The sequence below is a fragment of the Corylus avellana genome, chromosome 1 (assembly GCF_965113065.1).
Source record: "Corylus avellana chromosome 1, dhCorAvel1.hap1.2, whole genome shotgun sequence".
NCBI classification, from domain to species: domain Eukaryota; kingdom Viridiplantae; phylum Streptophyta; class Magnoliopsida; order Fagales; family Betulaceae; genus Corylus; species Corylus avellana.
Genome location: NC_142490.1, coordinates 13,251,387 through 13,266,577, shown reverse-complemented (window position 1 = coordinate 13,266,577; position 15,191 = coordinate 13,251,387). Strand labels below are relative to the sequence as shown.

General features: G+C 37.9%; 2 protein-coding genes across 2 annotated transcripts; one reads left to right on the top strand and one right to left on the bottom strand.

The window, feature by feature from the left end:
- Positions 1–32: 32 nt before the first annotated feature.
- PMS1 (DNA mismatch repair protein) lies at positions 33–8,452 on the bottom strand. The gene is made up of 11 exons (XM_059582848.2): positions 8,045–8,452; positions 7,100–7,423; positions 5,706–6,890; positions 4,432–4,703; positions 4,217–4,343; positions 3,656–3,724; positions 3,413–3,486; positions 1,973–2,038; positions 848–951; positions 528–709; positions 33–307 (listed from the first exon to the last, which is right to left on the bottom strand). Exons 1-11 carry the CDS (start codon positions 8,282–8,284, stop codon positions 182–184), a joined length of 2,769 nt encoding a protein of 922 aa, XP_059438831.2. The 5' UTR covers positions 8,285–8,452; the 3' UTR covers positions 33–181.
- Positions 8,453–12,693: 4,241 nt separating this feature from the next.
- Positions 12,694–14,632, top strand: LOC132169132 (uncharacterized). Its single transcript, XM_059580215.2, has one exon. It carries the CDS (start codon positions 12,694–12,696, stop codon positions 14,617–14,619), a length of 1,926 nt encoding a protein of 641 aa, XP_059436198.2. The 3' UTR covers positions 14,620–14,632.
- The last annotated feature ends 559 nt before the right edge of the window (positions 14,633–15,191 follow it).

The following is a 15,191-nucleotide window of genomic DNA, read 5'->3' as shown; positions in this document are numbered from 1 at the left end:
TTCCAGAGTAAACTAATTGATAATTAATAGAGAATCCAGAAATCCAGCCCCCAAAATTATATACATGGAGTTCCTGAATATAGGTGAATGCAGTATCTTTACATGGATTTATAAAGTTCATAAAGTTACGGATAATACGTTCAATAAATCCCCGGCCGGTGTATATTCAAGGACAGATCCATCAAGAGTTCACATCATTTTCTTCTGATTTTTTGTAAATGGTTGTCAAGTCAACCAAATGACGCATGGTTGGCCTGCCATGCGGACAATTCCAAGGAGAATTCAGGTCTGCCAAATGCTCGAGTATCTGAAACCAGCAAGTTTACCAGAAATGTGACTCTTTTATTTCTATCTCTAATGTTTATAATGATGATGAGTTATCCATAAAAATTGCAAAAGACAGTGACTATAGAAGCTCAGGAAATTAGGAAGGTTCAAAGTGACAAAATGCATGATACTCCTAGCGGCAAAAATTCAGCAGTAAAAGATTATGCTTGACACAGATGAGAGTAATCTAGAATTATTACCTTCTGCATCTCATTTCTTCCTAGCGCATCTCCAATCATAACAGACGACCTGCATGCACGTGAAGCCAGCATTGCACGAACTCTGGTTGGGCATACAGAGTCAGAAGTGTCTGTTTTGTAACTACCGATTATTGAGCATTCCCCTTGGCTATCGGCGAGAGTAGAAATCAGATCCTTGACATCTGTTCAAAGAAATACTGATAATGAATGTCAAAATTTTCATATGAAGACATTGTAACAAATTGCCTAAATGGTCATGAAATTCAAAATCAGTAGCCTTTACAGTAGAAAATCATGGAAAATCTGAAAGCAACAACGACCTTCAACTCCAAAAGTAATGTTTTTACTGAACGGGACAGCTTTTAATCTAAAATGTTGCCCAGGTGGAGCATATGGATCCTCTTCCAAAGTAAAGCCATTCTTCCTGAAATTGGAAATTATCAGAATCCACATTATAGTAAGAATTTTTTTTTTTTTTTTTCAAAAGTACCAGCAAAGCACAAATACTGCTGTTATGTAGTTTTAGAAATTAGTATACGTTTGAACAAAAGTGCATAAATGGATGAGATCAACACCAGACTCTACTTGAAAACAAGACTAAACATGAAAGAATCCTAGTGATTCACTAGCAGAATCTCTAATGCAAGTCATTGTAATCATAATATCATGCACTAAGTTCATATCAAAGCTCCCTTTAATCAGGTGCAAGGGTTAAGCATCTACGCTTGCATAGGCTTTGCTTATCTTTGAAACAACTAATGCATCTAAAATTTGCGTTATGCGTATGCGAGGTATATTCAGTAGAAGGATATTTTTCAAAAGAAAATAAATTTAAGAATGCGAAGAGAAAGGGTTGACAATGAGCTTTACAGTTGATGTCAACGGAAGAAACTTAAAGTAAATGAAAATTTAAGAAAAACATAAAAGCAAAATAGAGCCTAAAAACTAAAAAATCTATAGCAATTCAACTAGAGATTGAATCTGATTGAACTCGAGGTCCTACACTGTCAAAGACTTTTATCTCCCTGCTTTTCAGCCCTAATTTTGACAGTCACTCCATCATCAGCAATGACTCTTCCTGAAGCAACTCATTCGGACCCCAACAAGAGCCAAGGTATGTTCTAATTATGATATGTACTCACAGTCAGCATGTTTGGTAACCATAATTGTCATGTGGTTTTGGCACCCACATTTTTCAACCAAAGTTACAATTCCCGGTTACCAACTAACGATTGCCTGCATGGCCTTTTCTCCTGAAGCAAGTAGACCTCTACTTGGCGGCCCAGGGGGGGTGGGGGGGGGTGTGTTGGTGGAGGGTTATACTTTAGTGATTATAATGTTAACAGCCTAAGAAAATATAAGCAAAACAAGTTATTCACTTTTGGTTTCAGCTGTACGATGAAAGTATGAATAAGCAAATAAAACAGAATCAGATGATGTTGTACCTAATTATGTCCATATGCATTGAAGCAACCACTTCTTCTTCAGGAGATAACTCCAACCTCAGTGGCCTGTGCACATAATTTTTGAAGCAAATGTTCAGAATTCAATTTCTAAAAGATGCGGACATACGCAAAGCAATAATAACAAAATGCATGGAAGACAAACAACCACAATCCCATGTGTATAATTTAAGTAAGACACTTCACTCAAAAGTTAAAATCTACCTCAGCACAAGGATTCTTCACAGCAATGACTTGGAGAATACTACAACCATAACCCGTCCCTGTTCCACATGACAGACAAGCTAAATGCAAATATGAATGGCAGATATTTTTGAATGTCATTTGGATTCCTAAGGTTCTAGCAGCTCCCAGATGAATATAATCTACTCATAACATCTGAGTTTTGCTACTTCTGTAGCAGAAGAGATTGTTATCCTGTGTTAACAAGTTGAGGAAAAGGGACAGGTGGAAAAGTCTACAGTAGCTGCACAGAAGGGTTTGACATACTAGTCGAAGTATCATAACATCTGAGTTTTGCTACTTCTGTAGCAGAAGAGATTGTTATCCTGAGTTAACAAGTTGAGGAAAAGGGACAGGTGGAAAAGTCTACAGTAGCTGCAAGGAAGGGTTTGACATACTGGTCGAAGTACGGTTCTGCTCTCTGGAGATGCTACATCCAGGGGAAATGAGTTATAAGATAGTTGGAATTACCAAATTGAGGATAACTTTGATCCTGTACATCCAATCCTCCAGCTAACAAAGTAAAGATCAGGTTTGATTGGTTAGTTTTTCCAATAAAATGATCCTAATCTTCCACAACCATGTTCATCCTCCATAGCAATTACTTACAACAGCCCCCAGAAATCTAGGCATATAAAAGCAATATGTGTTCTTGTGTGTGCACAAGCATGCAAAAAAAAAAAAAAAAAGGATGATAATTATCTTCAAAAATCAAACTGTAAGACAAACAACATAAATTCTGACTTTAGCATCAATCATCATATATCAAACAATGAACCTTCAACTTAAAACTTAAAAGTAGGTCCCATGATTAGAAAATTTTATGCATTTAGCTTTGACGTTTTCCTTTTTCCTTCCTCACAATTACAAATTACATGTACAACAACAAATTCTAAACCCAGAAAGGAAGAAGCCTATTACACAAACAAAATGCAACCTCTAAAGAAAAGAGTCCCAACTAATGAAGATAAAACATTTTCTTTTACTACTGTTGGAAAATACAAGGTCATAAACTAGATTCCAAATGTCACGCAAAAGTTTATATCTTGGAAGAGAAAAAAGGAGTTTTCAATATGGTTTTAGCAACACATGTAAATGCTTGTCAACCTATATTTGTCATCAATGTTTAATAATTTAGTGAACTACCTCACGAGGAGTGCAAGCATGTTTAATTGAGGTAAATATATAACAATATCTCACCGGAGCAAAGGCTGTTGGTTCAAGATAGTTGATTGACAAAGACGCTCAAAATTGAATTTCTCATCAGCAGCATGCTGAAAATAGAGAAAAAAAAATTATAAGAAAAAGCTTCTAATGAAAATGTAAGTAACTGCAAAACCTAAATTTATTTAGAGAAGCTTTTTCAAGAATGTAAGGTTCAATTCAGAGGCTAAAAAGCTTTTCGATATTGAAAAAAAGAAGCAAGAAAGAATGGAATATTACCTGATCCACGATAAATAGATCTTGATCTAACTTCCCAATGATAAACCCCAGGTTGAATTGCCCAATTACCTATAAGTAGAAGCAGCAGTTTGTTAGTACTAATTAATATAACCAGAATGTACATATGGTTTGGGACTTGAAGTGAGGTAGGGATGGGTAAAGAAAAGGCCCATCCATGTATAGCAGCGTTTTCTCCACAAACGCTGCTGAATTGATTAGGGGACAAAAATTGATACTTGAAAAAAATTTAAGAATATTTCATAGCATAGACTAGGTGGGATGTTAAAGGAAAAGAAGCCTAACACAAACCTAATTGGTTTATATCAGGTGGGTCGAAACTGTACATGGAAAGGATTAAATGCCCAGAAAGAATTTTCAAGATGGCATAGCAAGCCTTTCACATCAAAATGAAAAAAAAAAAGAAGCAAAAAGCAAAAAGGATCAGTCAACCGGTCAAGCAAACTGGACAGGTAATTTTCCTTTTTTATTTACCTTTAGTATACTCAAGCTAATTAATGAATCTGTGAAAATATATAAACAACGAACACTTCCTACAACAACCTTCATTCTACCAAAGTCCATCTTTCTGAAAAGTCTTTCCAACTCAGTAGTAGCTGCAGCTAAAGCCTTTGCCTTGCGCTCCTCATTATCCAGTTGAGAAAGCTCCAAAGTTGCAGCGGCATAGCACCTAGCAGTGATCATACCAAGCACTCCAGTTAAATACAGAGCATAATCATAACCTCTCCTTCCTTAAAAGGGAGCAACACTTTAAATACCTTTTCATCTTCACATTTCCATGTTTATAACCAGTAAATTGCAATCTGGACAGCCTCTGCTGCCTCTTTGTCTTCAAATCTTGAAAACTAAATTGCAAGGTGGAACATCTCTGCAGACCAGAAGAAGGCCTTGGAGCATCTAGTATGGGACCAGAAGAATTCAAAGAAGCAGAAACTGAAAGATATTCTGGTGTATTTTTGAGATCCTTGCTAGATGAAGCAACTGAGGCTGTAGTAGAAGAAGGCACCACTTTCTCTTGATCCTCTGGTTCCTGAAATGAACTAGTTACTTAGAAACAGAGAGGGGAAAAGAACACACTTAAACTTCAACAGAGAGTAATTACATCTAGGATTACCTATTGTTCTTTAACTAGTGAAGAGTAATTGGTTATCATGACATTCATGTTTTAGTGGTTACACAATTAATGCCATTATAAAAAATAATAATAATAAAAAAAGACCTCTTCAATCTTGTTACATTTTATTTGGTTGACAAAAGAACACCAAACAAAATTCAAGCTTCTTGGTTGAAAAGTCATGACCATATGTTTTGTGCTGGTTGTCCATATAGCAACATTACAAGCCAAGCATAATATTTTTTTTGATGAATACAAGCCAAGAATATTATGGAACTGATTGAGTGTCATCATTGAAGGGTTTTCGCCGGTTAAGACCAGCTTCAGCTTTTAAGATATTCAAGTTTCATTCCTTTTTTTTGTTCTTACATCTTTGCTTATCATTTTTTTTTTTGATAGGTAATATCAATTTATATAAAAGCGCAAAGGGGCGCAACACATGTACATGAGAAGTATACAATAGAGCCCACGTATACAATAGCTTTTAAGCTGAAAATGAAGCACATAAGTCTAAAAAATCCACAAGCGTTGAAGCTTGAGACGAATGCCACATTACTTTCCATGAGAACAGTGTTTGGAGCACCCTTTTCTTCAACTCTATGAGTGGCCCTCAAAACTCCGTGCATTTCTTTCTCTCCATAAGAAATGATACACGGTCCTCAAAACTCCGTGTATTCAAAGCTTTTTAATAATTACAGATAATGCTTTCAATTGTTTATACACATTTGTAAAACAACTTAAAATTTTCAACATATTGCACAAACCCCATTATTCCACAACTTATAGCAAGAAATCAATAAACATATATTAAAGTAGATTTTTAAATTGAAATAAAGAGTATTTTTATTTTTATACCAGTTACACTGAAAGGAAACAAGATTGAAAAAAAATTGAAGAAAAGAAGCAAGTGACACACACCTTTCTGGGTTCTCCATCATTAGGACTGCCTCTAGAAGAAAGTGGATTTCCAATTTCATTGATGATCCTGTCTGCTCTAAGATACCTTGAAGGTTCATTCTCATTCATTATATCAGAACTATCAACCTGGTCATTGCTTGTTGGGTATCTTGAAACTGCATCATGCCTTTCAGAATCACTATTCTTCAAATGACAAGAAAGAGTTTGATTTCTAAGGATAGGCATTTCAGATAGCATTGTACTAATATTTTCATGCTTTCTTTTATTAACAGTTACAAATTTGTTAAGTGAGGATTGAACACAGCTTGTACGACTTCGTGAATCTGTATTTGCAGTAATTCCATTGTCAACTGCTCGTGAAGGGGAGGAAGCAATTTGATCGATTGTATCATTATCAAGGCGACCAGTCAATTGCCTACTGTTATCAGCCTTCTTAGTGCCATGTACTCTGAGAGTGAAATTTTTCTCCATTAATTTGTCAGTAGTATTTTTGATTGATCCTTCTAGATCATGCAATTGCTGCTGTGCGTTTTCATCAGTTCTGAGAGGAGTTCCACCCTCCATAATGTGCTCCTCAATTACTTCTATATCACTGCCATCTGAAGATAATTGTTTTAACAACAAAGGAGATTTCTCATGAGGAGAACACAACTCACGTCCTTCCTCAGTATGCTCCTCAACTTTATTAACAGAGTAACAGGCATTACTTGGGGAATATATCTGTTGTAAAGCCTCCCTCAGGGCAACCAATATGGAGCTTTCATCAGAAAAAAATATTTTCCTTTTATTAGGAGTTACATTGACATCACATGCTCTTCTTGGGACAGTAAAGTTCATGATTGCAATTGGATATTGCCGGGAGTTTGCACCTTTATACAACTCATTTACCAGCTTGCTGACCTTAGGCATATCCACTGGTCGACCATTTACAAAAAAGAATTGTCTATCTCCTAAGTTGCGTCCACTACCCTGTCCTGGCTTGGAAAGGAAGCCATCAACTTTGCAATTGTCTGATATACATATATTCACAGGCTCCAAGCAGCTGAAGATGTTCATGCCAAATACTGTAATGATGTTATCTTTAAGAGAATCACTTCCTTGTGTTTTAATTACCACAGACTTTACATTTTTCCCTGTTGTGTTGGTGCAGACTAACCGGACTCCTTTTGAAATTAAGGCATATGCCTGAAAATTATAAAATGAATATGATGATGATCATGACAAACAATCATGAAGAATATGAGCTTTCCATATATATACATATCTACGGTATAAAAATTGTAGCTAAATTCCAATAACTGGTTGGTTTAATGAAATTTGGCATTAAGATTGCACACAAAGCACTATACAACATCTACAAAATTAAAGTTATGTCACAGAAAAGAGAAACTCACATTCACTAATGAAATAAGCTTCCCATATTCCTTGCGAATATTGCGCCTGAATTCTTTGCTTCGCACTGGTAAATTCGAGAACAACTTCTTAACAGTAACTGTGGTACCAATTTGACGTGCTGTTTTCTTTTCATCTACCAGTAAACCAGAATGGTCATAAGTCAAATGCGTCGCAACTGACTCATTCTTCGTCCTAGTCTCCACAGTCAAATCCCCTAAAGCGCAGAGTGAACTCAATGCCTCCCCCCTGAATCCAAACGTGGTCAATGACTGAAGATCAGGAAAATCAGATAATTTTGATGTGTGATGCTTGAGCGCAAGAACCTGCAACAGTTTGAAAACGACAACAATTATATGCTACACCATGCAATGAACTAATGACTGATTTTACAAACAACAATTAAAAACATTCTTGAAAAACTAAATAAGATCGAATTTGTGCACATCAAGGAAGAGATGAACACTTTTTATCCCAATTGATTTACCCAGAGTAAGCACAAAGTTCCACAATTACCATTCATAAAATTTCATAGAAGAACTTCTTTCCCAAATAAGAGACATAATAAACCCACCTAATTTCATATAGGAATTTCTTCTCAAATAGGAGATATAATGAACCCAAAAGTCATGATCCCACAAAAAAACTTTTAATCAAATAAGGGACATAATCAACCCACTAAGTCACTAACAATTAAAGATGTACATATATCAAGTTGGGGCAATGTAAGTTATTCCGAGCGTGAGCAAGCTAAATGGCACTTTACCATCGGATAGATATAACAAGTGTGAATATTTAATATAACATAAGTGTTCCCAAAAATGTTCTCTGAGAATCAGAATCAGAATCACAAAACTGTTCCCAAAAATGAATGGAAATTCGCATTGAGCTAACTTAACAGTCACTATGCTACCTACAAGACAAACCCAACTGCTCTTCTTTGTTACCTTGAAGTTATTGGGCGAAATACCGAAGCCGTTGTCGATGACCCGGAACCACTCTTCGCCGTACTCTTTCAGAGCGATTTCGATGCTGGTGGCGCCGGCATCCAAGCTGTTCTCCACCAATTCTTTCACCGCGGACGTGAGGTCCAGAATCACTTGGCCGGCGCAGATTCTGTGGACCGCGCCTTTGTTTATAGGTTTGATCGCGGTTGGAGAATCGGCTGGAGTTTCTGCCGCTTCCATTGAAGCCCCTAATTGAACGAATTGAGCAGTTCAGAGTAGAAACCCCATCTAACAATTGTACGTTGCTCGATCGAAAGTGAGAGAAACCCTAGTTGGCTACTATTAGACTTCGGATTTTGCCGCCAAAACAGTCGGGAAGCGAAGCTGTACTTGTGTGGTGGCCGGGGGTAAAAAATTCATTTGAGTAATGCTGCCACTCATATCATTTAGCATAATTATTTTAAAATTTACGTGAAGTATTTTTTTTTTTTTTAAAGTAATTGACATGAAAAATGATTTAAAATACATTACATAAGTTTGATATGAAATGGGTGTAAAAAGTAATATTATTTGTCCTCAAGGAGGCTCAATTGGCTGTAGTCTACATCTCATAAAACGGAAGATATTAAATCGATTTTTTTTTTATCTTTTTCCTCCTATTGTGCAGGCATGTCAAATAAATAAATAAATAAAATAAACATTATTTGTTCCATTTTATTTCCATCTCATAATTATTGACAAAGATTTTAATCGAAGATAAATTATTTTATTGTTAAGATTTAATTTTATTATATTTAATAATGTGTCATTTTATTTACAAATTTTAAATGACTAGCAACATATTCACTATGAAGTAATATCCAGTCGTGTTAGGGTTTGTAGCATTTTTCTTATTATTTTCATAACCAAATATCTTTCTATACAAAACACTCGAGTTACAAGATGGGCTAGAGATGATAGAAAATTGCTACAAACTAGTTTGTAATTATTTTATACAAACTCATCTAATAAAGTGATATGCGTTTCTTAACTGTGAGAAATACATATTTTTTTAATAACATTTATTTCTCACGTGTTTTTTTAATAACTATGAGACACATATCACTTGATTTAAAATAAATTTGAGCATGGAAGCTGCCCTGTTATAGAACAGAACCATATTTTACTTTTGTCTTGCTGATCAATAGTTCATGTTTTGGGCTTTAGCTTGTAAACATGATTGATGAAGAAAAAATATTCATTATAGTAAATGTGACATTGCTGATTTTTCTGTCCACCAGCCAAATCTCCATGAAGCTAAAAAGAAAACGAATTTTCTTGAGCTTAGCAGCCATATTTTTATGTGGAAAGGGAAATTTATATTATAGATAGCTATAAAACAGTGAAGATGGCACTCATTGCTTCGGTTAAAGTAGAAAAATTCAGCATGTGCTACAAGCATAACAAGAGTCTAATGACCAGAGAAATTAATCCTCAGTAGGTAGCTAGTAATAATGCTGAAGCATAATGAGCTCTTATTTCTTTTGATGGGTTGTGGTGCAGACTAGTTAGGTGGCTGCCCCTTCCCGTATGGTGTTGGAGGAGGCAAAACCTTCCAGGGTGGTTTGTGAGGATCTTGACCATTTTCCAGTGGAGGGTGTCCGTGTCCGTGTCCATAAGGTGGCGATGGCAGGTGCTTTTTGTGTTTTGATTCTGGCTTCTCTGCCTCAGGAGTAGTAGGTTTGCACTTCAGTGTTGATGGCTTGTGTTTGTGCTTGTGCTTGTGCTCGTGCTCCGGGGGTTCCTTCTCCACCGGTGGTGATTTGCTGGTTTTGGGAGGTAGAGTTGGTGGCTCGTGCTCGGGGCTTGGCTGCTCTTCTTTAGAAGGTTGATAAACTGGGGTTGGTGGCTTGCTCACCGGAGGATGATTGTAGACAGGAGATGGTGGCTTCTGGTAGTCGGCATTGGAGGCAGTGGTGAGAGCCACCAAGACAAGAAGCAAGACAAGTAGGTGTGTGTTAGACATCTTTGGCAATTGGGTCTCGATGATTCAAAACTAGAGCAATGGCTCCCCATTTTATAGTGTGATTTTGGGGCCTTCGTAGGCAGTATAAAATAGTGAGAAATTTTCTTTTCAAACCTCATTGACATTCTTAAATATTCTGAAAGTTATTTATAGGAATCTTAACTACCTAAACCTTGTCCTTGTGCAATTGCAGAATATAGTTACTCAGATAATGTTTGTTGGTGAACTACTTTCCTTTGGAATAACATGTTATCAAAGCTATGTCCTTCCTCAGTATGCTCCTCAACTTTATTAACAGAGTAACATGCGTTATTACTTGGGGAGTATATTTGTTGTAAATCCTCACTCAAGGCAAGCAATATGTAGCTTTCATCAGAAAAATATATATATTTTTCCTTTTATCAGGAGTTACATGATCAATTCTATTTATTAAATTAGAGATTTTTTTTTTTTAGTTTTTTTTTTAATTTTTAGAAGACAAGCATCCATTCGGGTGAATACAGAGCTCACACACAACACCACATTCGGTTGGGTAGCATTAACATACTAACTACTTAATTAATAAACTAAGTTAACTAACATATTACCATTATGACTAATCACAATGGCTCCACATTTGTAAACATTTTTGTTTTGTCCTCCCAAAATAAAAAGATTAACAATCAATTGAAGCACTAAATACTTTTAAAAACACAAAAAAAGTTTATATATTTATGTCATATCAAAATATTTTTTCGAACAAAAAAAAAAAACACACACACACATTATCAAATAGAGCCGATATCGCTATATTTTTAGCCTAGCGTTATGAGGAGAATAATCCATATTGAAAGGGTGGGGTTGTTCAATCTTTTGGAGATATTGAAATGAGAAATGTTATACAAACTCCTAATTTTTTTTTTTTTTTTTTTTTTTTTTTTTTTTTTTTTTTTTTATAACCGGGGCCGCATTTAGGGCTTCGCCCCCGACTAGATCTTTGGAACATCGTGCTCATAGAATAGTTATTCCACGTACCAAATATTTAAAAAATATATATATTTCAATTACAATATTAAAATGTTCATGGCACAAATGTTAGGTTCATTTATAATGAGTAATGGTAAATGTCAAATTATTTTATAACTAATGCTAGAAGTCATTTTTGTATCCCTTAAAAAATTATATGACTTTTAAAATCACCATTAAATTTGTGATTGATTACTATTAAATTTTAATCAAATATTAATTTTAAAAAATACCTCAATTTTTAAAGAATATAAGAAAAACTTATAGAATTACTCTAATTTTATGACTTTGTGACAAATGATAGTATGTGATTGAAATGAGAGCTGCTTCTATGCAGTTGGGGCAGAAACCCACCACTCACATTTTAACACGTCAGCAATTCAAGAAAAATGCAAGAAGCATATATGTTTGCAAAACACAAGATTAATCCTCCCACATTTGAGCCACCTCCTGCCTCCGCCGCCACCTCCCATGCCTAGATGCCATCGTGCCGCCTCCTTCGTCTCTCTCTCTCTCTCTCTCTCTCTCTATTGGCCCCATGGCCACCCCTGGCCCAGCCACCCCTAGGCCATGGGGGTTGGCTATGCCCAGGGTAGCTGGGGGTGGTTAGCGAGCCACCTCAACTAGATCTGGGTGGGCCACCCCATTGGCCGGGGGTGGCCGCGCGCCACCCCCACGAGGCCGATGGAAAGAGAGAGGAAGAGAGGAAGTGGGTGACGGCGACAGGGTGGCTAAATGGGGTGTGTGAAGGAATAATCAAGTGTTTTGTTTTCATTTAGCCATGACCGTATTTGAGATATTTTCGATTGAAATATACTAATATTTTTTAAAACAATCATATACTCACACGTGTGTGTGTGTGTGTGTGTGTGTGTGTGTGAGAGAGAGAGAGAGTTATAAAAGAGTTGGCATTTTTCTTTTATAATTTTTTTTTTTTTTTTTTTGAAAGGATTCTTTCTTTTATAAATTGAAGGCACTTGAAATCCTCCAATGGCATCTAAATTAATAAATTTAGGGTAATGCTACGAAATAGACTTTCTCAAGGAAAAATATAATTTTCTCATCCATTTTCCCTCAGCATTTAGATCCACCCTCTCCTAGTAAATTAATGAAGCACCAGTTCTCATCCATTTTCTCCGTAAATGCTCGTCTGATCTGATCTGCGAAACCCGAAGTCGAAGAAAAGAATTCAAAAGAAGAAAACAAAGTGGGAGAAAGCATGCATGGCAGGGGCAGTGTCTGCACTGTTCCTCTTGGACATCAAAGGCTGCATGCTGATTTGGCGTGACTACAGCGGCGAGGTCTCCGCTGTTTAGGCCGCGCGCTTCTTCACCAAACTCATCGAGGCGGTGGTTTTCTTCCTTATTTTTTGTATTTTTTATTTTCTTGGTGTTGATTTATGGTCCATTGTGGAGATTTTCTTCAATTTGCAACCTTTCTCGAGAGATTTTCGTTTTAAAAAAAGAAATTGTGCCACGTCAGTTTCTTAAGGCGGTTTTTTTTTCCTTGCCTCACACGAAACGTCGAGACCAAACCATGCATATATGGGTAGGTCATGGGTGGGAGTCTTCTGCTTTGTAAGGAGAGCTGAGGGACAGGGAGCCTCCAAAATCCTAAACCTAGAACAAGTTGAACAACAATGACCTCTGCCGGACGTCTTGTAGGCCCACCCGCCGCACGAAAGATTGCCATATCTGCCACCCAAAACCCCGCCGTAGCCTCCCAAATTCAAATATGCAAACCACCGACCCACGAAACGTACTCTGAGAGACCACCGATGGGTCTGACGGAAAACTTGTCTCCGACGTTTTTGTCGTCCGGGAACCCATGCCTCGACTTCTTCTTCCACGTGGTGCCCGATACCCCGGCGAAGGATCTGATTGAACGGCTGGAACTGGCGTGGGCGCACGATGCCCTGACCACTCTGAAATTGATCTTCAATCTGAGGGGTGTGAGAGGCACCGGGAAGTCCGATAAAGAAGGGTTCTACGTCTCGGCTCTTTGGCTCCACATAGTCCACCCCAAAACCCTGGCTCACAACGTCAAGGCTCTTGCCGATTTCGGGTACCTCAAGGATTTGCCCGAAATTCTCTATCGGCTTCTCGAAGGCCCCGAGGTCAGAAAACTCGCAAAGGAAGCCTGGGAGGAGAGGAAGAATTCAAAGGATGGGAACAAAATTTCGCGGGGAAGGAAAAGATTTTTCAACAAAACGAATTCCCGGAAATTTAAGAGAGGGGGTGGTATATGGAAAAGGAGGGCTGTTTGGGAGGAGGAGGAGGAGATGTTGGGGCAATTGGATAAGGTGGTGGCTAGGGCTTTAAGGAAAGAGTGGGAAGTTTCGCAGGCTGCAAAGGCTTTGAACAGGTATAACAATGACTCGGATTACCGGTTCCTCTTCGATTGCGTTTGCGATGTGTTTGCAGAGCTTTTGAAATCGGATTTAGCGTTTTTGGGTGGTGGGGAGGTTCATAAGATTAGTCTTGCGGCAAAATGGTGCCCGACCATCGATTCGTCGTACGACAAGTCATTGTTGATATGCGAAGGGATTGCGAGGCGTGTTTTCCCAAGAGAGTGTGAGGAACAGTACGGGGAGATAAAGGAGGCGCATTATGCGTACAGGGTGAGAGATAGATTGAGGAAACAAGTTCTTGGTCCGTTGCATAAGGCATTGGAATTGCCCGAGGTGTATATGAGCGCCAATTGGTGGAAATCGTTGCCATATAACAGGGTGGCGTCGGTGGCCATGAAGACTTATAAGGGGCTGTTTGAGAAGCACGATCCTAAGAGGTTTCGGAGATATCTTGCCGAGGTGGAGAGTGGGAAGGCGACGATTGCCGCTGGGGCATTGCTTCCCCACAAGATTATCCAGTCGCTGAATTATGATGAGGATGGTGGGAAGGTGGCAGAGCTACAGTGGAAAAGAATGGTTGGTGATCTTGCCAAGAAAGGGAGGCTCAAGAATTGCATTGCGGTTTGTGATGTTTCCGGGAGTATGGATGGGACTCCGTTGGAGGTGTGTGTGGCGCTGGGGCTCTTAGTTTCGGAGCTCAGTGAAGAGCCATGGAAGGGAAAGGTGATTACCTTTAGTGAGAACCCAGAGCTTCACTTGATTGAAGGGGATACTCTTCTTGACAAGACTGAATTTATAACGTCCATGGATTGTTGTCTCAATACAGACTTTCAGAAAGTTTTTGACCAAATCTTGCAAGTTGCGGTGGAGGGCAAGTTGACAGAAGACCAACTGATCAAGAGAGTGTTTGTTTTCAGTGATATGGAATTTGATGAGGCTTCATCAGCTGACTCATGGGAAACAGATTACCAAGTTATACAGAGGAAGTTCCGGGAGAAAGGATACAACAAGGTGCCAGAGATTGTGTTTTGGAACCTTCGTAACTCGTCCTCAACTCCGGTGGTCGCCAGCCAGAGTGGGGTGGCGCTTGTGAGTGGGTTTTCCAAGAATATGTTGACTTTGTTCTTGGAAGAAGGTGGGATCGTTAATTCTGAGGGTGTGATGAGATCAGCAATCTCTGGTGAAGAGTACAAGAAACTTGCTGTGTATGATTGATATGTCAATGTAGTTATCGATCAGAAACTTGTTTTTAATCTTTTGAATTCTATCCTTTCTTGTAAAATGGTTTGCTTTCACAAATAAAGACGACAAAATTTGAGTATGAATGCTGCCCTGTTATAGAACATAACGATATTTTACTTTTGTCTTGTAGATCAATAGTTTATGTTTTTGACTTTAGTTGGTAAACATGATTGACGAAGATAAAATCTTCATTATAGTACTAAATGTGACATTTCTGATTTTTCTGCCCACCAACCAAATTTCCAAGCAGCAAAAAATAAGACGAATTTTCTTGAGGTTAGCAGCCATTTTTACGTGAAAAGGGAAATTAATATTATAGATAGCTATAAAATAGTCAAGATGGCACTCATTGCTTAGTTTAAAGTATAAAAATTCAGCAGCTACAAGCATAACAAGAGTCTAATGACCAGAGAAATTAATCCTCTGTAGCTAGCTAGTAATAATGATGAAGCATAATGAGCTCTTATTTCTTTTGATGGGTTGTGGTGCAGACTAGTTAGGTGGCTGCCCCTTCCCGTATGGTGTTGGAGGAGGCAAAACCTTCC